This window comes from Nelumbo nucifera, chromosome 4 (assembly GCF_055504915.1).
Source record: "Nelumbo nucifera cultivar China Antique chromosome 4, China Antique-T2T, whole genome shotgun sequence".
Lineage (NCBI taxonomy): Eukaryota > Viridiplantae > Streptophyta > Magnoliopsida > Proteales > Nelumbonaceae > Nelumbo > Nelumbo nucifera.
In genome coordinates, this window is record NC_142652.1 from 82,321,966 (window position 1) to 82,348,354 (window position 26,389).

At 32.8% G+C, this 26,389-nt stretch overlaps 1 protein-coding gene across 1 annotated transcript; it reads right to left on the reverse strand.

Moving 5' to 3' along the window:
• Positions 1-16,876: 16,876 nt before the first annotated feature.
• On the reverse strand, positions 16,877-25,518 carry LOC109115331 (heparan-alpha-glucosaminide N-acetyltransferase-like protein (DUF1624)). The gene is given in 15 exon segments (XM_088886494.1): positions 16,877-17,042; positions 17,583-17,716; positions 18,034-18,125; positions 18,216-18,279; positions 18,318-18,384; positions 19,236-19,326; positions 19,453-19,573; positions 20,421-20,538; positions 20,647-20,689; positions 20,692-20,758; positions 20,854-20,929; positions 22,749-22,834; positions 22,945-23,122; positions 24,021-24,028; positions 25,259-25,518. Coding segments are annotated over 15 exon segments (1,443 nt in total). The 5' UTR covers positions 25,391-25,518.
• Between the last annotated feature and the right edge of the window lie 871 nt (positions 25,519-26,389).

The following is a 26,389-nucleotide window of genomic DNA, read 5'->3' on the forward strand; positions in this document are numbered from 1 at the left end:
CGGTTCAACCCACTAAATCCTAAGAATTCGGCCTAAAAGCCGAGCCTGACTCCAAGGTCAAATCTGAATTATTCAGCCCGAACACAGCCCGCACTCGAATTCGAATTCGAGTCAGGTTTATGTATATACTAGCAGGCAAGGTTAAAATTATCGACACTTATAGGCCGGTATCTATTCATACCTATTATTTTGGGACCCATTTGATATGCCTCTATGGTGAGTATATCGAAGGTCTGACCGGTTCAAGGGGTAGAGGAGACCTAAACTGGCTTCCTTAAATCGGTTGCGAAAAAAATTAAAAAAATGGCTCCAAAATGTGTATCAATTCGCCCGATACGTCGATAGGGGCTTATCGGGCATATCAATATTTTGAACCTTGCGAGCAAGGACCCGTGTGATGTACGGAAAAATCTGAATATGAACAAATATTTTTAATAAATTTAGTTTTATTAATCATTTGTAGTAATTTTAATAATCTTTTTTATTGTTTTTAAATAAAATTTTGATTAATTTTAAATAAATAAAAATAATTATAAAAGCTAACATTATTATTAATTCCACTAATAATTAGCAATTATATAGGAATAACAACGTGGTGGGTTCAAGGTAGGGCACCCATCCCCAGTGTCACACAAGTTCATGACAAGGTAACCACTCCTCAATGTCGGGCGAGTTCAGGGGCAAAGCACCCCACTCCTCGTTAGTGACGAAGAATCCTCGAATTTCCCAGTCCCGTTCCCAGTATTGGGTGGGTTCAAGTAGATGTGTAAATTGGGCCATGCTGGATCGACACGACACCCGCATATGGCCTACACAAAATGCGAGTCGTGCCATGCTAGCCCACAAGGCATTCCGGGTTGTGCCTCTCTCCTCTAGGATAATTTGGGGAGTCAGTTTGGCATGGCCCACGGCTCGAGCCCGCAAGGGCCCGTACCATGCCATGGGTTGGGTTGATCCATGGGTTAGGCCATGGGCCAGGCCATACCGCACACCAAGCCAAACTCAAGGCAAGGCACCAACTCCCCATCTAAGGTTTTTAAAATTGGACCGGATAAGGAACCGTTCTAGGGTTGAACGGCCTAACTGTTCGGTCCGAACGGATGACCTGCTCTGACAAAAAAAAGGCCAAAAACTGTTATCCGGGTTGATAGTTCAATCGCCCAAGTCAGCAGTTCGCTAACCAAATAAACGGTTTTTGGACGAAAAGCGGTTTTGAGGTGAAACGGTGTCCAGTTCCCAATTTTTCCTGTCTAACCATCTAATTTGGTCCAATTTTGAAAACACTGTCCCCGTCAACCAATATTCAATTTGATGATATAAATGATCAAAAGGATATATCGAGTACCAACCACATGGTAAAATTCTAAAAGCACACTAAATTGTCTTTAATATTAAAAAATGTAATTTTATGAAAATTTTGGAAAAATTATTGTACTTGTGTAATTTTGAAAATTGATTCAAATTGATTTAAATTTTTATTAAATAATTTATTTTATTTTTAAAAGGTTTACTTACAGAATTATACTAATTTATCTTGTAATTTCTAATATAAACTAACCAATAATTTCCTTTTTCCAATATTATACTAATTTATCTTAATAAAATGTGTGTAATTATTTGTTCAAATTATAGTTTTCCATTTCCCACAGTCATTTATCTTTAATAATTTTCAATAATTACATAATTTTTCAATGGTTTTCCAAAATCTATCAAATGTAATAAATTTTCCTAAAATTTACAAAATATTCTAATAATTTTCAATAATTATTTAATGCATTTTAAATAAACTTTCAAATACTTTATATCTTTTAATTTCAAAAATGTGGTTTTATGAAAATTTTTGAAAATTTTATTACATTTGCGTAACTATGGGGATTATTTGATTTTTTTTAAATTGTTATTAAATATATTTTTCATTTGGTAGTTTACTAACAAAATTACACTAATTTATGTTTTATTTTTCAATATAAATTAATTAATAATTTCATTTTTCTAACATTATAATATTTTGTTCCCCCATTTGTATTTGGTTATTAATTATAATAATAATAATAATTAAAATTTTATACTTTTTGATAATTGTTAAATATAATTCTCAATTTTATAGAAATTAGTTAAAGAGTTTTCAATTTCTATAAAATGTTGTTAATGAATTAATTAATAACAATATTTATTAATTTTTAGTAATTTACTAACCGTACTAATAAGAATATTTAATTTTTGGTAATTTACTAACCGCATTTATTAACTTTTGGTAATAATACTATTTAATACTCACTGAATATGGGTGGGATTAAATATTAACCGTATTTAACTATTTATTAATTAATATGAATATTTTAAATGAGGGAGAGTGGATATAGATTGGGGGATGCATTTTAGGAATTGATTAGGGAATGGGGCAACATGTTACTTTTCTATTAGTTTAAATGAGATATCTTAGAAGAGAGATTATAAGAATATTTTTAGGTAGTTGGGTGACAATGAGAGGCATGGTGGGGATAATGGAGCAATGAGAGGTGGGAAGGGGAGAGGAGAGAAAGTCAAAGAGAATGCAGGGTGGGGATAATGGAGCAATGAGAGGCATGGTGACGGGGACCTGCTTTGTTAAGCAAAAGTTAAACAATAGAAATACATAAGAGTATATAATTGTTTTATATTTTAACTTTTTAATAAACAATCTAATCAAACTCAACCTGAGTTGGTCAGTTTTCTAGTATTTTAGATTGGCTTTGGTTTAATAAATATATATTAATATTTTATATTTTAAATTTATTTTTTTAATACAGGAAATAGGAAAATTCCCATATTTGTTAGTCTAAAATATTTTACATCATAGATTTAATTTTTTTGATTTATTTTTAATAATATCATTGTAATTTATGAAATTTAAAGTTAATTTTTAAGTTTAAATCTTTTGAACAAAGAAACTAAACCGAAAATATACCCAAATCGATACAACCCGAGTTGGTGGGTTTTCGCTAACAATCGGTTTTGAGTGACAAATTAAGGACTTGACCAGATCGATTTGGTTGGCAAAACAGCCTACAAATGAATTGAACCAATCATTGAACACTTCTAATTTCAACTAAATTTATAGTCTAATCTCTAATAAATAGCAATAGTTTAATCCCCAATAATTATTGAAAATTTATAGCAAATGTACACAATCATTGAAAATAAGTTTATAATGGAAATATAATAGATATATAATAAAAATATAATAATTACAAAAATATAATAAATAATGAAAATATACTAAATTTGTCAATAAATAGTGTAATCTTAAATAATAGTTTAATCTCTATTAAGTATTAATCTATAAATTATAAAAATAAATTTATAACAAAAATACAATAAATACGATAAATTAAAATTCAAAAGTTAAATTATAGTTGTTTAATCTCCAATAATTATTGATAATTTTCTATTAAATAACAAAAATAAAAATACATTTATAAATAATTATTTAAAGCATATTTATAAAAACAATAAATAATTACTGGAAATAAATTAAATATTAATTATAGTATATATAAATATATAATGAATATACACATATAATTTTGTTGATAGTTATTTTCTATGATTATTAATTGATATAAGTGAAATTAGTTATTTACAATATTATTTAGTTATTATAATAATATTGTTATTTAAATTCTTAAAATATTAATTATTTGTTGAATTTAATAATCCATAAAATTATAATTGTACTATTATTACATAATTCGTTATTAATTTTGTAATGAATATTATGAATTCTATTATAATTATTTTTCTACTTTCAAGATTTTTTTAATTTATTACATAATTTTGTTATTTTAACTATTTAAAATTTTGTCATGTTAAATATTTTGTTATAAATAGTTCTAATTTTTTTTAATTGAATCTTTCTTTAGATAGATATAAATAAAAAAGTGGGGGAGAGGATAAATAGGAATTAGAGATAGTTTAAGAGAGAATCTCTCTACTAAATTAGAGATAACTTAAGAGATAAATAGGAGTTAGTGATAATTTAGAAGATAAATAGGAATTAGAGACAATTAAGGAGGAAGTTGGGGAAAGTCATGCCACTTGGCTAAACATTAGAAAAGCAAATCCATGTTTCTTTATGGTTGTTAGAAATAATTAAGCATATGTCTATACACATATACAATATATATAATCAGACCGCCCAGATGGGATAAGGTCAGGTTGCACTCAAATTGGATTCAGGTTTTCTAAGGGCTAGATCCGAGCCTAACTAGTGTTTGATTCGAGTTGAGCTGAGCCGAATAGCTAGCTATTCAAGCTTAACTCGCCAAGGTAGTACAAGGCTCGAGTCAAAATCTCGTAAGCTCGAGCTCGATTTGAGAAAAATATTTTATAAAAGTAAAAAAAATTATATATAAAAATATTTTTTATTTGATATTTAAAAATTTAAGAATTATAATAATTAATTATTGTTATATATAAAAATAAAAATATTATATATAATTATATATATAATAATAATAATATTATTATTATTATTATATGTATTTAGTTAGGCTCGAGCTCGACTCGAAGCTCGGTTGAAACTAAGCTGAGCTCGAGTAGCTCGTGAAGAGCTTGGCTCGTGGCCACCCCTAAGCCTAACCCAAAGAAATTTGAAAGCTTGGACTTTTGGGCCCAATAACAAAAAATTTAAGCCCAGCCCATGTAAAATTATGGGCTAGGGTTTGAGCTCAAGTTAGACCCACTCAAGTTGCACCCTTACTCCCACATATCAGTGGGATGGCATAGAGAGGGTGGTAACCAATATCCAATTACCCATATACATGACAAATCCGGCCTCGATTAACAAGGAATGGGCCCACGTACTTTAAATATGATCACGATTAGGTCTATGTCAAAATCCGACTCTAACTCCAAAGTCTGTTTAACGGGAATTTGATATAAATATTTAAATTTTAATCAAATATTTATTTCCTTTCATTTCAATTTGTATGTATGTATGTATGTATGTATTATATAAGTTTAGTCATTATTTTTTTCTTATGGCTGCAATTGGATGTGATGTTGTTTTACACTTTTCGCTAGTGTTTGGATGTGATGTTGTTTTACATCACAAATGAGTATAAAACTTCACTATGGTCAAGTTTTACATCAAGATTAAATGGAAAGTTACCATTGACAAAACCGATATAAAAATCCCATATTCTTCTAAAAACTTGTATTTACACTTTTACACTATAATAAGTGATGACTACCAAAGAACAATAGTGTAAATCTCAAAAAAAATCAACAATTCGCTTTTACATCGTTCAGCGAATCAGAAGCCTAATAGAGACTAAATTCAAAATTGAGTATTTTAGTTAAAAAACGTTCTACAACCTTATTTATATTTTTAATAGTAGTGTAAATATAGAATTATAGATGTGTTCAATTTTTCTATATTTATGTGTAAAAATAATTCAAATATGGCACACTTACATTTTACTTAATATAATAATTAATTAATATTATACATGTGCCTGAATTTTTTTGCAACATTTTTGTACTTTTATATTTTATTATTTATTTATGACATTAAATGTTAATACATTTGACCTAAAAGTTAAACTATTGATCTTTGCCAAATAGAAAAATAATTATATTTTTGGTCAGTTCTAGAGTATGTATTTCATTTCCATTATCAATAAAATTAATTCTCTTTATTACAATTATTTTTTTAATTTGATTAATAAAAGTATCATAAAGTATTAACATTTTTGCAATTTTCTATATTTATTTATATTTTAAAAGTTTTATTGCCTAACTATGACTTCATAAGTTTATCAATTTGATTTGAATGGTTCAATTGCTTAGCCATCACTTGAATAAAGAATGTTTTTGTTTTTTAGCCAATTTTAAAATATATGAGTTTATATTGTTAAAATTATTGGCATAAATCTATTTTTTTTTGACAAGTAAATCAAAATATATATTAACAAAAAGAGCAAATTACAAAGTTTTGGACACTATTTACAGAAGGAGGATAAGAAGGTAACGAAACATGTTCCTATATAGTATGTTTACTCCACTTTGCTACTTGATGAGCAAGAACATTATACATCCTATTAATATACAAAAGTTGAAAAGAACTAAAGCTAGAAAGTAGATTATGAGTATCTATTAATAGTCTTAAAGACGACCAATGAAGTGATGATTGATTTTGAAAAGCTTTGATTACAACTTGAGAGTCTGAACAAAAATTGGGTGAGATTTTCCAAGTTGTTGTACAAAGATGCTTCCTTGATGGATCGCAAAAAGTTAAACTTCTTCTATAGATTGTAATTTCTTCCTTCCTCCTAAAATTTGAATACAGTGTAACTGAATATTCAGTATAATAATCCCATAGGAGAATAAAGAGTGATTAATTTTTCATGTACCAGTAAAAATGAGACAATCAGTATAAAGCTTGAGACTTAAACACGGTTAAGGAGGAAAGTCTATATCCGGATCAAACTATGGATGAGAGCCTGGAATTGCCTAAAAGATAAAATTAGTTTTCCTAATAACCCAGATATTAGAAATATTTAAATCTTTGAAAATCTTCTCATTTATAGCATACCAAATGTAATATAAGGCAATAGCATACCAAGAAACCATTAACCGAAAAGTATCTTTATCTGGACTCTTGTGTTCAATATAAATGACGTAGTCAATCCAAGATGAAGGAGCTATTTCCATAATATTGATATTCTAGGGAGAAGCAAAGAGCACATATTTTGTAAAAAGACACTCAATGAAGGGGTGATTTACGGTTTCAAATTGTTGTTGACAAATGACACATGATAAATCTTGAGTGTCAAGAAGAATTTTCGTCTTTACATGGACGTAGTTATGGGTAATTCTCCATAAAAAAGTTGATATCTTGGGGGACAAGAAAGTTTCCAGATCCATTTGGTACAAAGTTTATCTTGATTGAAAAGAACAAGAAGAGAATCTTGAATCAAGGTAGTATAAGTAGTTGAAGTTTCAAAATTCCTAGATGAATGTTTTGTCCAAATCCAATGAATGTGAGTATTTGCAGGTAAAATGGGAGCATTTAGAATTTGAGATATCTGGTGATAATCAAATTGATTTTGGATTAAGGAAGTGTTCCAATGACCATTTATTATGATCAGAGAAATTTGTATTTGTTAAATGATCAGAAATAGGTTGATTAATTAATTGGAAAGTATTATTTTCTTGAATCCAAGGAATTTGGATGATATTTTCTGTAGAAGAGATGGAGAATAGAAATCCTACCTATGAGAAAAGATTTTTCAATTTAGGTGCTAAATATTTCCAAAAATAAGAGTTAGAATGAGGAATTTTGTAAGAAAAAATTATAATACGAGGAAGATATTTGGATTTCCAAAGTTGAGCCCACCAATTTTGTTGACTATTAAGAAATCTCCAAGCAAGTTTCTTGAGAAGGACACAGTTGATTAATTTTGTTTGTTGAAAACCTAATCCACCAGCTGATTTAGGAATAGTTAGTTTATTCCAAGGAGCCCAATGATAAAGATGGGGATTTTTTTTTCAAATTTATTCCACCAAAAATTCTTAATGATTTGATCAATTTCAGTAATTGTTTTCTTAGGTAATTGAGCTAGAGACATGGAATGAGATGGAATTGATTGAAGGACTGATTGTATCAATACTCGTTTACCTGCTTGACTAATGGTGGAAGCTTTCCATTTATTGAGTTTATTCTTAAGATTATCCAAAAGGAAAGAGAATTGGGAATGTTTGTTACGTCCCTAAATTAGAGGGAGACCCAAATATTTTGAGTTTGCAGGAAGAGCTTTCATTTGGAGCTGTCTCCTAATCATACGTTGGTGATTTGAATGGGTATTTTTGCTAAAATAAATACCAGGTTTGTCCAAATTAATGAGCTGACCTAAAAGATTTTGAAATTTTTAAACCTTGGATTTGATTGTTGTTTTCAGCTTTAGAAATCATACAGCTGAAGTATTCCATGACAAAAATGAAGAGGTAAGGAGATAAAGGATCTCCTTGCCTGATACCTCTAGTGGGTAAAATCCGGCCCTCTATAGCACCATTAATGAGAATTGAATAAGAGATCGAGAAAATACATTCCTGAATGATTTGACAGAAATCTGGTGCAAAACCTAAAACTTTGAGGATTTCAAGGAGAAAAGACCACTCAAGACGATCATAGGCTTTTGCCATGTATAATTTAATAACTACATTGCTTGTACCTTTCCGATGATGTTTCAGGTAGTGCAACATCTCATGGGCAATAATGGTATTGTCCAACATTTGACGGCCTGGGATAAAGGTTGATTGATTAGGAGATATGCATTTATCTAGGACAGTACGAAGTCTATTAGCTAGAATTTTTGAAAGGATTTTGTACAACACATTACAAAAACTAATTGGATGTAAATCCTGAATTGTGGTACAATTTTCCTTTTTGGGAATGAGACTGATAAATGTATGATCAAGACATTTTAAAAGTTTTCTATTTTGTAAGAACTCTTTAGAAAAAGTTATGATATCATCTCGCATCACATCCCAAAATTCTTTGTATATTAGGGCAGGCATGTCATCTGGTCCAGGAGATTTTAGACTCCTTAAACTAAATAGAGCTGATTTGATCTCTTCAAAAGGGACAACAGTTAAAATCTAATTATCTTCCTCAGTTATGGTGGGGTGAAAAAGATCAGAGATATAATCTAGATTAGGGGAGGAACAATTATGAAATAACTCTAAGAAATAATCAATAAAGGTGTCAGTTATATCTTTATGATCAGTCGCCCATGTCCCTTAGGTATTTCGGATTCCTTGAATTTCATTTCTTCTTTCACGATAGATTGTGCTTTTATGAAAATAATTAGTATTTCTATCTCCAAAATTCAGCCAGAGTTGTTTGGATCTTTGCCTCTAAAAATTTTCAATTTGAACAAGTGCTTCATCGTATTTCTTGTATAGAGAATTTAATTCCATCTGGTTCCAAGGAGTATTTTGTTCACACTGAAGTATCTGGGATTCCAGTTGATTCAAAAGCTGATGGGGATTAGTAAATTTGGTTTTCTTCCAATTAATGAGATTTTTCTTAATTTGGTCCATCTATGAAGAGACTCAGAATGCCGCATATCTAAACACAGAGGAATTCCAACCATTCAAAATCTTAGATTTACAAGATTCATCCAAAAGCCACATTTCAAAAAATTTGAAGGGTTTAAGGTGTTGATCTCTCTTTGGGGAAATATCAATGATTAAAGGATGATGATCAGAACCCCATCGAGTAAAAATATTGGGAGTTGCATGAGGAAAGGCTGAGATCCAGTCTGGGCTAGCTAAGGCTCTATCTAGAGTTATATTAATTAAACCTATAGATCTCTTATTGGACCAACTCATTCTATCGCCTTGAATATATATTTCAATAAGATTATGATCAAGGATCAAGGTACAGTATTGAGTAGAAGAAAGTCTAGTAGTTCTATTAAAGGGAGAAGGGTCTTGGATTGTGATGTGGTATGCTTCATTTAAGTCTCCAATAAGTAAAAAAGGACAATTAAAGCTTTGAATTTATTGATTAATTGGGACCAAAAATTATTTCTATGGGCTTTAATTGAAGGTCCATAAATAAAAAACCAAGCAGCCAATTACCCAAAATAGGAGGTGAAGATATGTTCAGAAAACGTACATCAGGTGACACAAAAAGATAGAAACAGAAAAACCATTTTCCAAAAGACGGCTAATCCTCCTGCTCGACCTTTAGGAGGAAGTAAGTACAAATTAGAGTAATGAAAACGGTCAGTTAGCAATTGCATCTTTTTAGCAAGAAGTTTGGTTTCACAAAGGAAAATAAAATCAGGATTAAAGTTTTTAACCAGAATTCCTAAACCTTGAACTGCCTTGGGGTGTTCAGGCTCACGACAGTTCCAACTCATAATTAACATTGGCCGCCGTGTGGCTATTGTAGGCCAGCCACCATCGCCCTTTGTAGAAGAAACGTAACTGAAAAGAAAAGAAAAAAAAAACTGACCAAATTTGTATTAGCCTCTAGATTATCTTCAACGGACACTATAGTTGGAGTAAGAACTATCAGAGCCGTCTCATTTTCCAGATTGGGGTGGATAACAGATAAGATACGTTCGGTTTGGTTACTGTGGGAAGATTCTGGTCGGTCATTGATAGGGAGATCATGAGAGTTTTCCATTTCCAAATGTTGAAGAAGGTCAATCCAAGGTCGCTTTCCTTGAGAAGAAGGACCCATGGAAGAGGAAGAAAATAAATTGGTTAAAAGATGTTGGGCATGAGTAAGAACTGTTAGAGCCGTCTCATTTTCTAGATTGGGGTGGATAACAGATAAGATATGTTCGGTTTGGTTACTGTGGGAAGATTCTGGTCGGTCATTGATAGGGAGATCATGAGAGTTTTCCATTTCCAAATGTTGAAGAAGGTCAATCCAAGGTCGTTTTCCTCGAGAAGAAGGACCCATGGAAGAGGAAGAAAATAAAATGGTTAAAAGATGTTGGGCATGTTCAGCAAGATGAAACGTTTCTGAGGAGACTCTCATCATACAAAGAGTACTGGTGGAATGAGTAGAAAAGGCTTCTGAAGAAGTAACACGAGCTAAAGTAGTATTAGTTGGGTGAGATGAGTGTGGTAGAGCAGTTGGAGTAGAAACCGGTGGAGTGGTTGTTGGAGAAGAGTTTGGCGGAACCGGAATGTGAATGAAGGTACGAAATGAGGGTCAATGCCAGTTACGCCTCATAGGAATTTCTGCACGTAGCCAAGGTCCAGGAAGGCGCATGACTTTTTGATTAAAGTATTATTCAAATGATTGTCCAAAGACATGAGGTATAGACTGAGAACATCTTCGAAAGAAATGACCAACTCGACCACAAATATAATAAGTAGCAGGAAGATCCTTATAACGATAAACCACCCAATGAGTGGCACTATAAAAACAACATACTTTTAGGGATTGGTCAATAGTAACAAGCACCTTTGCTCGGATATAATTTTGAATAACTACTATTTCACGGGTGGGACCAATTCTTTCAAAGAGGGGATGGCCTACACCTTTTGAAAGAATTTCATACGGGAGATCATGCAGCTGTATCCGGAGTTCAATTTGATTTAGATGCCATTCATACTGAGGTCTTCCAAGCACCCACGGTTTGAGGATGATCCATTGTCCATTAAGAATCCAAGGGCCATTGTCACGAATTTCAATGAAATCATCTTCATAACGAAATCTTAATCTAAAGTGTCATCACTAAAAAGGAGCCATTAGAAGGTAGTCATGACCAAGATTCCAGAGGGAGTAAAGTCCTTCTTCTAGGTCATAAAATTGGTCAGTTAGATGAGGGAATAATCTACAGATAAAAGAAAAGGTCCGGTTTTCATGATGGTTTTTTGGCAAGTGGGGTTGAATATCAACAAGCTCAATACTAGGCAAATTGTTTGCATTAAGCATATTTCAAAATGCTTCATTTAAAGTTTCTAAGTCTTCCATAGAGAAAAATCGAGAAGGTAGAAAGGAAACAAACTGGCTAGGGGAAGAACAGAAAAAACATGAAGAGAGAAACAAGAAGGGATGGGGAGGAAGAAAGAAAACATAATAAATGGGAAGTAAAATCGCCACCTAACCACACCTAAAGGCAGTCACTTCCAAGTGGCAAGGAAGAATAAAGAAAAACGAGTTGTTACATAAAAAATTGCTGGAAATCGAAAGGATTGACGTGAAAAGACTAAGACTAAGATGAACGGCTCGAGGCTAACTAAAGATGAAAAGTAACAGAACTAGAAAAAAATAAAGAGAGTTAAAAGACAACTAGAAAAACAAATTAAATAAGATAAGAACATAAAAATAACTAGAAATAAGGAATTATAAGTAGTTTAACAATCTTATGCAAGGAAAGGTAGATTATATCCATAGTAAAAGAGATACTCCCTAAGTAAGTAGATGATGAATCATTCCGTAGTAGTATGATGAAAGTGTACGTAGAGCTCCGCTCTAACGAGTCTTCAAATCGAAGGTTAGTTCTATGAGATTCACAACAGCTAGAATGATTTTACTCCATCCCATCAAAAACAACATCCAGTCTTTCACCTAAACCTTGTAGAGGACATGAATTAGGTTGCCGGTTCGAAGAGATTCTTGTATAAGGAAGTAGCCCTAAACATTTGATTAAATCCCACCTTTGGTATTCCAATAACTAACAACTAACCACAAACACCAATTCCTCTGGCATAGATCTAATTAGTACCATTGATTAGTGAAAAAAAAACTTAAGTATAGGATTTAACAAGAGAAAATGAGAGTTAATACTTTTAAGTATAAGACTTAATGTGAGGGGATTAAATAAGGTGGAAAGTAATAATTGTAGTTACATTTTTATCCCTTACAATTAGAGATGAAATAAATAGACAAATATGGGTATTTTAGTAGCCATCAAAAGTTGACTTTTAAAACATTGATTCTAGTCAAAAGAAAGTTCCACAATTTTATTTATATTTTTATTAATAGTGTAAATATAGAATTATATATGTGTTCAATTTTTTTCTACATTTGTTTTATATTTTTGTGTAAAAATAATTCCAATATGTCACACTTACTTTTTGTTTAATACGATAATTAATTAATATTATACAAGCTCCCAATGTTTTTTTTTACAACATTTATGTTTTTGTTTTCATTTTTGTATTTTTATATTTTATTATTTATTTATGACATTAAATGTTAATACATTTGACACAAAAGTTGAACTATTGATCTTTGCAAAATAGTAAAATAATTTCATTTTTTGTCAGCTCTAGAGTATGTATTTCATTTTCATTATCGATAAAATTAATTATTTTTATTATAGTTTTTTTAATTTGATTAATAAAAATACCATAATTAGTTCTAAAGTATATATTTATTTCTATTTTAAAACTTTTTATTGCCTAACTATGACTTCATATGTTTATCAATTTGATTCGAATGGTTGAATTGCTTAGCCATCACTTTGATAAAGAATATTTTTATTTTTTAGACAGTTTTAAAATATATGAATTTATATTGTTAAAATTATTGACATAGATCTACTTAGTACCATTTATTGGTGAAAAAATAACTTAAGTATAGGATTTAATAAGAGAAAATGGGAGTTAATACCTTTAAGTATAAAACTTAATGTAAGGGGATTAAATAAGGTGGAAAGTAATAATTGAAGTTACATTTTCAACCCTTACAATTGGATATGGATTAAATACACAAATATAGCCATTATAGTAGCTATTAGAGCTAGCATTAAAGCTATAATAAAATGACTTTTATACCATTTCTCAAACAAATAAATATAGGACAATTTTAGTCCAAAAAAAGCTTCACACTATATATCAAATAAGCATAACATGCTTGCTAAAAATATTCAAACAAGAATCATTTTGAATGGGCTTAAACCCAAACCCAAGCCTAAATAGTTGTAATTCTTTAACTCAAGTAGTTCGAATTGCAGCTTTGGAAAGTGGGCTCACCCAATTTTTTATTTTATTTACCATGGAATGCAAATGGACTGGACCAACTTGGGCACAAAAACAAACCATAGAGACCATTAGTTGGAAAATATTAAAAAGACCAATATTTATCATAGGAAATGTTTCATCCTAAGAGTGCTTAAAATTTCAGATTAAGCTATAAATACGGGGGGGAAGAGGTTAGGAGAGAAGAAGAAGAAGAAAACAATAAAATATTCCAAATAGGTTTGGTCTGTTTGGATATAATGAGTTAGTGACTTGGTGATGGTTTATAGTTTGACAGACATTATCATTTGAGCGTCCAAAGTCTTATTTAATAGGCAAATACCACTTAAAGTAAAAGGGAAATTCTATTTGCATAAAAAAGAAAAAAAAATCTACATAATGGCTATAAGTTCAGTTGTTTTGTATGGAGCAAAGTGTTGGACAACCAAGAAATAGGTAAAAAAATGACTTGTTGTGAAATGAATAAAGAAAAACTAAAAAGGACATGGCAAAAAATAAAATTATTTGAATTTCAAACAAACCTATAAGTAGCTCTAATAGGTGATATAACAAGAGAAGTTGACTAAGATGGTTGGTCATATGCATAAAAGGCCATTGACAACACCCATAAGAAGTGATATATTGCAAATTGAAAGGGCAAAAAAGGCTTGGGGTAGACCAAAAAAGTTACATGGTCAAAGTAATAAGAATGACTTAAGCACTCATAGCTATGGTCAAAATTTTGATAAGATAATCCTTGTATATAAAAAGCATACCCTTTTTTAATAAAAAAAATATAAAATCGCATGTTTTTATTATCGATACATCCAAAGTGATATATTGCAAGTTAAAAGGGACAAAAGGTTATATGGCAAGCACTCATAACAAGGATCAAACTTTTGATAAGATACGCCCCGTATATAAAAGCCTGGCCTTTTTTAATAGAAAAATATATGAAAACCTACCCAAAAACCAATTGTTGAAAAAAAACTAAAAAAATAGTGCATGGTTTTTATTATCGATGCACCTCCTGTCGGGTGTATCAACACTTTGAACCTTGACTTCATAATTTAACAATTGACATGGCATTAAACAAAACAGAATATCAAAACAAGATCCAGGTAGCCAACCCCATATAGTTGGGATAAGGCTTGGGTGATGATGATGACGAGGCATTTATACCATTACTATATATTATAGTAGGGGATATGCTTACTTGCCACTCCATAGAGTTTTTTTTTTTATGAATTTTCTCAATAATTTTTGTAAATTTAAATTTTCACGTGAGATTAGTCATGTGTTCCATCCATTTTTTATTGATATATTTTGCTTTTTATTTCCAATGCCAGGTGATCAATCATTATAGTCCTCATTCTCCTAACTTGTTTCTAATTCCTTAAATTCCTACTCTCTCTTTGACCCATTGCTTTATTAGGAGTGTAAATTGGGCAGGCTTAGGTTAGGAAATTGTTAAAATGTCAATAGGCCTAGCCCAAAATCTCAAGCCCAATACAGTGTAAATTCTTCAAATCAGGTACTTGACTTGCACCCTAGTTTTTCTATCCCATAAATTTTCTTATATCACTTATCCTTTACTTTCCCCATCCTAAATATAATTTTCCTCTCCCTCACATGCAAATTCTCTTTAGCAAATAAACCATTGTTGTTGTTGATGTTGTTTCTTCTTTTTGTTGTTCAATGCTTTTGCATCAACGCACATGCATAGGCTCCTTTACTAGGTTCTTCCTATACTTTCCACTATGGAACATTTGTTCTTGACTTAAAATTTGATGATTTTGATAAATATCATAGAACAATGGAAACTACTAAAAAAATATAGTAAAAAAATGAAGCAATAGCTTAGAACTAACAACTATAATCGAAATATAATTTCTCTTTTCTTTCCTATTGCAAAATTGGTTGGGGGGAAGATAAGGTAGCTAGCCTTCAGAGTAATATTTATGAGTTTACCAATTTCAGTCTTTACTTATACACACAATTTCTCCTGTTTACATTAACCTTTTTTATGCTTTCTTTTATATTTTCATAGTCATTATTAGTGAAAAAGTAATCAACATCAACTATACAATGACAATAACATGAGTTTTTAATACAGTTTTTGTATTCTTATGTATTTTACAAATATCTTCATCCATCACACATTCATCATTTTAACTATAATAAATTTGGTCAAACAAATCACATTTCAACTAATTTTTATAATTTGAGTCAAAGGCATTTTCATATGTTGATTGATCATGGATTGGATGGTTTGGGATTCACAATCAGTTCTTGTTATTTTACATTATCTATTTGAAAGTGTAGGGAATTAATATGGTATTTGGGCTAGTTTAACCACACAAGGCTAGGATTAGAATATTATTGATGAGTGAACAATCTAGACCATTCCTTTTATGGGTTTCTCCAAAGTTGTCTCATAGCATAAAGGATTTGGTGTAATTCTCATTCACAAGAAAAGAAGATAAGATCCAAGTTTAAACAAATTACATCAATCATGGCTACAAGTATGTATACATCATTATTGTTTGAACCATTGAATTCGAAATAATGGAAGATGAGAATTTATTTAATGTAGATCAAGGTAGATATCTAATATCAGCCTCCATTTCCCTTCTCTATAGGCCTACTGTCATTTTTGTCAGAGGAGTATCAACATTCCATTGTGAGCAGGTCCATTATCATCATTATACAAATCATCATAGTTATTGTGGTCAAGTTTGTGAAATCCAATTCAACAGACAACCAAATTGGTTTATGATGATTCTTAGGTATTATAGGTCAACCTCCCAGTTTGGCCTAGTTTTCATAACTATGATTTGAATAACAAAACCACAACACTGATTTAGTTAATGAATCATATTAACAAAGATACTTCCAATTAATCTTTGTTCACAGTTTACTTGTATCCTTAATAATATGTTAGGAAAACTATGAAAATAAAAATTACAAATCGGGCCAGAACTTTAGGTGGGGATGGGGTGTGTGTGTGTGTGAATGAATAAGACCAACCTCCTAATTGTTCAGAATTCACTTTCTCATGTCCTATGCACAAGGAAATCTTACCATATTACTACGACCAAAGCATGAATTGGCAATTCGCTTGTTAACTTGAAAGAAAAGTTGAAAAGTTAATTTCCTTAATAAAAATGCATGTAATACCTTCCCAAATGTTCCTTAGGTTTAATTTTATTCCTTAATAATAATAGAGATTGTGTGAATCTTTCTTCAATGAATAAATCATCATAGCTTCCATAAGGATATTAATAAAATATATACATTTGAACTCTCCATGAACAGGGATAGAGAGCAAAATTCACAATTCTTAAGGAAACAAATATAAGTTTTTTAGTTTTTACATAACATTTGACCTGAGTAGCTAAAGTTTACAACAAATGCCCAACCAATGCAAAATGCCAACAATAACACCCTAGAATAGGATTTCTGCAAAGATTACATAGAGAATAATGCCCACACGTCTTGAATGCCATACTCGAATGAAGATGTGCTTTTGAATCCAATAGACATGTTCAGTAGATTTATTTGTAATAATTAATACATAATATATGGAAAACAAAGCAACAACTCTGAAGAATAGTAAATAGTGGTCTTTTGGATTCTAGTACATATCCTTCTGTATGTATATTAAATGCATTGTATGGTTTGGTCATTCATATACAATTAAACAAATAGTAACCCAATTTGCTGGATGAGATGTGGTCATTGGGTAGCGAAGTCAGTATCAATAAACTTTAAACATCTTGTGCAAGCTAAAAAGTCCATTACCCTATATAACTTTTGGCATATTTTTCTGCACAAAGTGGATAAGGTTAGTTCCTAACATGACGTGCCATAGAATTTGTACCATACAATTTGTAGCCCAACAGAATGGAACCAAATACAGAAGATGACCCAATTAGTTTGAATCTAGTTTTTTGGATTAGATTTTTTGAATGAATAGCCAAATAAGTGGCATTGAGCATTTAATAATTTGTATAGAACCTGCAATAATTATATTAACTGAATAACTCCAATTATGCCATGCCTTCAGCTGCATGCCATGCCTTGGAGACTTACAAGTGTATTATGGGGCATCATAATACCACCCATTAATGAATCCAACAAAGATGCCTTCAACTGCCATCACAAAAACAAGCATTGCATTAATGCCAATCCATTCTAATGGCAAAAACAGGTATTGGAACCCCAAAATGTCAACCTGGTATAACAGTGTAAGTTTTAGATTATTGATGAGTTGGTATTTTCATGAATATATAATTGATGAGTTGTGACAACAAAGGGAAATTCTAAAATTCATTGTTCACTAATACAAGAGTGAGAATGAACTTAGCAAAATCAAACAAGAGATCCTCAATGCAAGTAATAATTTTACTTTGCCTTGGTCTTAGTTAAGAATTACAATGGTATAGTTGTCTTAAAGTGTAACATTAGGGTTCACTAATCGACCACATAGTGGTTGACAAGTCTGAAATATTACACATATAATTTAGAAATCAACTATATAGCTAGGCATACCATAATATAGAAGACTGAGAACACCAATCCTGCTGCACCAGCTGTGAGACAAACATAATTAAAATTGTACAACTGTTTGTTTAATGGTATAGCTGCAAAAGAGTGAAACACATTACTAAAGTTGATGCAAAAGTAAAACTAAAGGCAATTTCAATCATGAAAACTTCATTCCAGTATATTACCATTTGTGAAATGAAGAAAGATTCCTAAAATGAGGAAAGTAAGCCCCATGAAAATCCAATGGGACTTGACTAAGCAGTGTTAAGTGGAATTGTAAAACTGACATTTACATGTATAAGAACATGTCCTAAATGTACGCCTAGGATTGTAGTAAGGATAGATGAAACTGAGCTGAAAGGCAACAAATGGAAAATAATATCTCTGTACATATTTTTTTTAATGAATATAAGATTGAACATATGAAGACAATACAAGTTCAATTTTTGCATGGTATTTAGTAAGAAACGAAGGCAAAAAATATTAATATTCCTATTCTTGCTACATGTATGCAATCAAATGTAGTTAATTTATAGGGGAAACAAAGAACTATTGGCAATTACTTTTTGCACTAAAGCACGTAGATCCTTCTATTTTGTATTGGGAGAGAGAATTAGATGTACGAGGTGTGAGCATTATTGTCTCTCCCTATTGTGCATGCTCTACTCTTTTTTTTTTCTTTTTTTTTTCCATGACCTCATTAGCTATTCATGATTTATGAAACATGTGTTCGATGGAGTCAAATAGTCATAGTGACCATGATTCACAAGCTTATAGTTTAACTACACTAGTGTCTGAATTGTAATTCATTATTTATAATATGGCTAACGAATTTGGGAATCAAAATTTAATTGCACATAAATTCACTCAATTCATAATATGTTCCAAGTTGAATAATCTACAAGATTTGTTGGTTATTAACAAGAGCTTAGCATTTATAGCATGTGCTTCCAATAAATTTGTTTTTACTAATAAAAATCAAAGTAAAAATATTTGACCTTAATAAAAATCAAGATATGATTGGATAGAGTCACAATTATTACTGAATTGTTCATAGTGAATTGAGAATTGGTTTGGCCAATTTCTAATTCCCAGGCAGCTATGATAGTGATCAACCATGGTATCTATGATGTGTAAAAAATGGTAATGACAATAGATGATGGCATAACATATACAAGATGATAGAAACTTGTTTTAAGTCATACCTCAAAACTCCCTTTGGTTCAAATGGTGCTTGGCACCAAGATGGAGCATCTTTTCAAAAAGGCCCTTCATAAGGGGAATTCTCTGTACAAACTTGCACCACTTCATAGAAAGATGGAACATGAACAATTGTAACAATAATAAACAAGTAATCTTAAATTTTAAGGAAAAAGAAAGAATAACAAAAGAGTGATATACATTATTTTTGTAATAAAATACACACCTTCGATCTCCTCCAAGCTAGATGTTGATACATGTGATTGATTCCTAATACTTTTCTATTAATATATCCTACAGCATTGCATGGAGGATCCAAGCTTCCTCTCAATCCACAAGTTACCTAAATTAGAGTCATTTAATGTTAAACAATTTCTAATTGTATATGTAAAAGAAATTTGATGTCCTAAACAAAATTTAGTCAATAATGCTATTACCATGACTCTCGTAGTATATATAGATACACAATATATAAAGATGAATAGAATATACAATTTCGACAAGAAAATGCATGCATGTATTAGCTAGAGACATATATGACGCATTATCTCATACATGATACATTATCCATCAGATGAAGGCATAAAATGTACATGTGCAAGTTTTTTTTTGGCTAAAAAAATTTTCCAGAGATAAGATATGATTGAACATTAATTTACTTCTTTATCTATGAAGTTTAACAGAACCCTTTGCATCATGCGTCCTATGTTTAGGTTTGATATTTACAACCTATGTCATTGATTTGAGGGGATATACCACATGCAGTTCACTAAATTATTGCATAAAATTATTAAATGCATGTACATTCAAAGTGTATTATAATTAACTTGGTTAAAACTATTGTAAAATTTCTGTCACAATACATGATACATCTAATGGAGCTAGAGTTCACTTCACACTTTTATGAAAGGAGGGAAGACTTATTTCTGTGGTGGATGACACAACCAAGTCAGCCATGTTATTACATGAAGTTTAAGAAATATAAAAAATTGGTAAGTTGCTTCCTCATCCAACTTGAAAGGAGCCTTTTTGGTCTTTTCTGAAGGAGCAAAGTTTTCCCATGGAATTTTATTTCCCAAATACATCTCATAGCCTTGTTCTATCCCATCTTCATGTACAAAAAAAGTGTATTATAGTGATATTCTAAAATATTTACATTTCAATGTAAGATTTAAAGAAAAAGGACTTACAGTGAAAACCTTCCCATAGTCAGGGTAATCTTTGTTGTGGACTGTGAAGTGCCAATTTGGAACATATGTCCCATAGAGTATAGCCAAGTAAACTACAAGGACACATGCGCTAACAAGCCTACAAATCATGGAGAAGAAAAGCCAAGTTTTGAAGGTTATTGTTTTTTGTGCAAGTTCTACATAGTAAGATAGAATCCTCAAACACATATCAAATCCAACTATTTACCATTGCCAATGGTATAACTTGAATATGGAGCTCCAGACAATAGATCATCGGCTTGTGCCCTCTTTGTTGAGATCTCCAACAGTGCAACAACCAAATATGCAAGAACAATTCTCTATAAATGGTAATAAATATCATTTCAATAACCATTTTCATAATCTTAAAAATGCAATCAAATTATATTGAAATGAACAAATATGATTCACCAACCAGGAGGATGCCACACCACCTTATCTTTTTCATATAAACTCCATAAGTTAGCTTGTCAGAAGCATGAGGGTAACCCCTTGTAGTAAAGTTGGTATCAAGCATTATATGAGATGGCTTTAACAATGTGAGAAAAGAAGGTAATATGTACAAAATATTTTAATTTAATCTTGTAGAAATAGGCAATTCTACATTCATCTTATGGAGTGTTTGAGCTAATCACCATGTCTATATCTGAATAGATCTAGTATGTACAGTGGCTCTAATAAACCTTTTTCCACATCTAGATGCGGAATCTATGCAACTTCCAGGCATTTTGTGGAATTCCCCAAACAAGTAGATTAACAATTCTAGGATAGGAAGTTAGCATAACCATGACCAACTTGCATTGTTTTATAGGTTTCCAACGAAATAAGTTTTAGGATAGGTGACTACATGGCAAGAGTTGTTAATACAATTTTTAACTCAGTTCTTTTATATCAATGGACTTGATGAGGGGCGATCTGGCTCTCTAGTGACATGATGACACGTAGCATTTTGTTGCAGTCATCTGACATCTTAGCACCACGTAGGCAGACATTGAGAGCACTTTAGACAACTTGAAACCGCCTTAATGACCTCGACACCACTTTGGTAGGCCGAACTACGAACGACCCAACAAGACATTAGGTCAGCGTAAGAGGCAACCTGCTTCCACCAACTTGACCCGAGTTCGGTTAGCGACCTGCTTGACGTGCCAACCGATGCCCTCCTTAAGTGGACTATTGTCTTTGTCTTCCCTGGGATCAAAATGCCATGTCGAAAGAGCCAGTTATCACCACGCCCGCTTTGGGCAGGATTGGATAAACACTAACCACTTACACGGAGTCCACTTCTAGACCTGTTCATGGGCCGGGTCGGGCCGGGCTCGGGCCGGGCTTTCACTTGTCACTAATGAAAATATACTAGGCCCGAGCCCGAGCCCGGCCCGACCAACGGGCCTATAACTTGGGCCTGAGCCCGGCCCTGGTAAAAAGCCCGAGCCCGAGCCCGAGCCCGAAGCCCGACCAAATTGAAAAAAAAAAGCAATTTTCCCTATTCAAATTAGAATTAAAATTTCAGATAAGTATTTTTTTTTCTATTTAAATAAACAATGGGCCTACAAGATGGTATTTTTCCCTTTCTTTTATATTTTAAAACACAATTTTACATTCTTAAATCAAAAAAAATTATTCAAATGGACATAATCACATAAATAATTTTAAGTTTAATATTAGGTTGGGTCGGGCTGGGCTATTTTGACAAAACCCGAGCCCGGCTCGAATTTATTGCGGGCTGGGCTTTTTGGCCCGAATTTAAGCCCGCGGGCCTATAAAAAAGTCCAAGCCCGTCCGGGAGTCGGGCCGGGCCGGGCCGGCCCGTCTGGCCACCCGGCCCATGAACAGGTCTATCCACTTCTAGGCGTGAAACCACCTCCGAACCAGACGGGCCGGAGATCTTGGATATGCTTCGTGAGTCTCATAACAACTTGCTTATGTAAAGGCCTCTCCTTCAACCTCACGAGGTATGCGTGATTTAGCTCTCACAGTTCACTAGCTTCCTAGCTCTCTCGCTTTTTAACTCTCTCAAAACTCTTCGCTGACTTAAGCATCAGAGTGCCCACCCTAGGTCAAGCAACCCATACACTTTAGTTGCTTCTTTCTTGTAGTTCGGCCATGTGACCTACCCAGTTCGACGTCTAAGATGTTCGCTAGTAGGGAGGATCGGATTGCGCAGTATTAGGACTATTCTCAACTTAGATAAGATTGAACGTAGAAATCGTACTTACATGTTACAAATAAAGGGGAAATTGAAAGAGAAATGGAGATTCGACTTTCGAGAGAAAGCCATATTAAGGATAAAGAAGGAAAAATATCAACCAACCTTACAAAATGAGACCCCAGAAGAGGAGTTTGAGTGTTATAAGAATCACTTTTCTAATGGCTTTAAGGGGGCTTGGGATTCTCTACATGGAGAAAGCCAACAACAGAAATTATCAATTAATAAAATAAACCCACTGAGTCTTTGGTAACATAATCGGAATGCTAGTAACAGTTGGTCGGAGGAGACACCAACCTTAAGTGCAAGAGCTATTGCCACTCCCACGATGAACAGAAAGAATGGCATCACAAAATCGGTGAGGTTGCACCCGTTCCATGGCGCGTGTCCAATCATTTGCCATTCCCTTCCGGCGTCATCCACCAATATCATCATCTACGTACATTGCGTTTCAACAATCATCCACATTGTTAAAGTAGACATTACTTGCCCTTAAGGTTGTATTTGGCATGCTTTTAGATGAATTACACTGATGCCTTTTGGGTGCCAAAAAAAAAAAAAGAAAACAAAAAAATCTAAAAAAAAATGATTTTTTGGAGTTCAAACAGTCAAAACCATTTTCATAATTAGTCCATTGGAGTTGAAAAATTAGGCTCAATTGAGGAGTACAAATACAAATATGTAGAGTGTAAAACCTTGTATTTTGTATTGCATACTTTTTTCAAATTGGATAGAAGACAAATGCAAATACGTAGAATGTAAAAGCTTGTATTTTGTATGTATTTATACTTATACATATTAATACTCGTACTCCTTTCAAACAAAGCCTTTAACTTAAAAAAAAAATAGTGATTTTTTGAACAAAATCTTAACCATACATAAACTCCAACATCCCAAATGGAGGACCATTTAACCTAGGAACTAATCACGACTTCAGGTTTGGTTTTGGATCCAAAACCATTTGACTGGGGTTCAAACCGGACTGTTTGACTCTAGAACTAGTGGTCAAAACAGTTTTGTTTCTGAATTGATCAGGGTCAAGGCAATTCTGTACCAACCTACAAAGTTAAACTGGTTTATTCACTGATCAGAGATCTTACAGTGCAGCGGCAATGTGGTCAAGGCATTGCTACGCCATTTGAGGATTGTAATGAGTTGTTTAGATATGAAGCTCCAACCAATTCAAATCAGTGTAAAACAAGGTTAGAATTAGAATCAGATGGGTTTTTCCCATCATACCACGTTTGATTCATATCCTCTACAGTTCTATCGATAATACTGGGCCATCACAATACACCACGGCCCATACACGATGGGCCAATGGATCATACACACCATGATTGGCCCAACATCATGGTGTGTTGCAATAGGATTCGGTGTCCTCTATAGGTAGCACTTCAGCACATGGCTTTTGTTTGTTTCAATATTCACCTAAGCACATGGCTAAAACCAAAGATCATGACTTTAGATTTATTATTGCAATATCACCATAATGAAGATTGAAGATTAGAGGTGTAAAAGGGCCATGCTGGCCCGTGATAACTTGGGGTATCAGCCCGGCATGACCCAAAGTTCAAGCTCGTGCGGACCCATGCTGTGTTGTGCCACAGGTCGAGTTGGTCTGTGGGCCTTGAGTCAGGTTGGGCCATGGATTGGACAAAAGTTATTTATTTAAAAATTTGAAAAAACTAACAAATTTTAATTTTATATGAATTTTGATGTATACAATTGTTTATATGTATAATAATTAAATAAATTTGAAAACAAATATTTATTTTATTAATATATTATATACTATATACTATATATTATTATATAATTATAATTTATATAATATAGTATATATAAATATATAAATAATATATATGGGCCGTATTGACATGCATGCCACAAGCGGCATGACCCACTCGGTCATGCCATGCCGGTCCGACCTGTGGACCTAAAACTCTAAGCCCAACACAGTCCACACGATCATGTTAGGCCTGGCATGACCCACAAACTATCATGCTGGGCTGAGGATAACATGACTTGATTTACACCTCTAATGACTCCATCTAATTCGATGTGGGGTCATATCAAAAGATTAAAGGTTTGATTTTATTGTGCCAGCGCATCGCTAATTATTGCTAAGAGTTAGAGAATTTTTGCTAATAAAACATGTTTCAACCCTCTACCAATATGCTTTAACACCACACATCTCACTATAAGATTGGGACCTACCATAAAAGTGAGACCCGCCATATATAAAGGGTTGGAACGTTCGGTCCTGGGGAGTAGCTAATTCCCCCTGATTTCCGAGTACCCATTACCCAATGATAATAGACCTCATCTCCCATGTACAAGATAAAACACCTCATAAAGGGGACTAGGGGAGTAATTTGGGAACCAAATAAATTGGACTCTTATTGCTATCTGATCATCGCCGGTTTATTTGCCGGACTCCGATAATGATCAATCAATAGACTATTCTGATATGACCGACCTTTTTCCATTCTTAACATATTTGAGTTATGAGGTATTTTGATGAAATTCAAAGCCAATGAGGAGAATAAAGCATCACAATGGAAGTTAAAGAAATAAAGAAAGAAAACCAAACACGACCTTAAGTTACCGCTACGGTGAGGCCTCTGAAGATGTCGAGCGATGCAACGCGCTTTGCCGTCTGCGTCTTTTCATTTGAGATCTCAGGCTTCTCAGCCTCCTCTATCATCAGACGGTGTTGGTGTGACGTATCACCACTCATGTCAGCATCCTCTATCACCAATTGGCCACGATTTTAGCTTCTCGAAATATTAGTTCAGTGTGTTGTGTTGTGGAGGAAGCTAGAGCTCCTTTCTTAAGTCTTAATGTGATTTGCTTGCGATTCACGGACTGTGAGAAATGACAAAATATCTTACATGACTTTAACAAACCAACCAGAAATATGGATAAGGGTTCGTGGACTCAACTGTAGCTGGTCTAAATTTCTATCGCCAACATCTCCTTCTCTATGATTGGGGTTGAGTTGACAAATAAAACAAATTCAGTTACCATCTATGTTTGTTTACGGTGTAAATCTAAATTTACACAGAGGATTATTACACCGGTAGATTCATGAGAGTGTAAAATGGGAATCGGATGTTTGTTCAGTTAATACTCTTCTCATTTAGTAAATCATTGATGTTGGGCCCAATGGGATGGAAGGTTTTAGTGGGACCCAAATAATGTATGGACCCTCTAACTTATTGACCCAAGGTGTTGGAGCTCAATATGAATTGAAGAAAATAAATAATAAATAAAAAGAGGGGGGAAGAAATTTTGGTTGGATTTCGACTGACCACATTACTCATGAGGTGTTATTACACCTAACTGCCAAATGACCTCTTCACAAATGATTTCTCAATCAGTTCAGCATGGCCCCTTAATTAAGGGAGGATCGATTCACTTGCTATTTCAATCTAGAGAAGAGTAATTAATTGAATATTATCGGATCTCAATGGCATCCAAATTAATGTAATTTAAGAAGGAATGTTGCAACTAGTCAATTGGATTTCCTTTTATGTCTAGGCCCAACCATGTGCTAAGTGGCACTTGGTTCCAAGTACAACTAAGGACTGAAATTAACTTCAATTAAAAGACCTAATTACCTTAATCACATGTCAACCATATGGTCACCACATTATCAATTTGTGGGTCCCATGTCAATCAACATTAAATGGTGATTAATTAAATTGCAACTATGATTGGCAGAGATGATCATGTT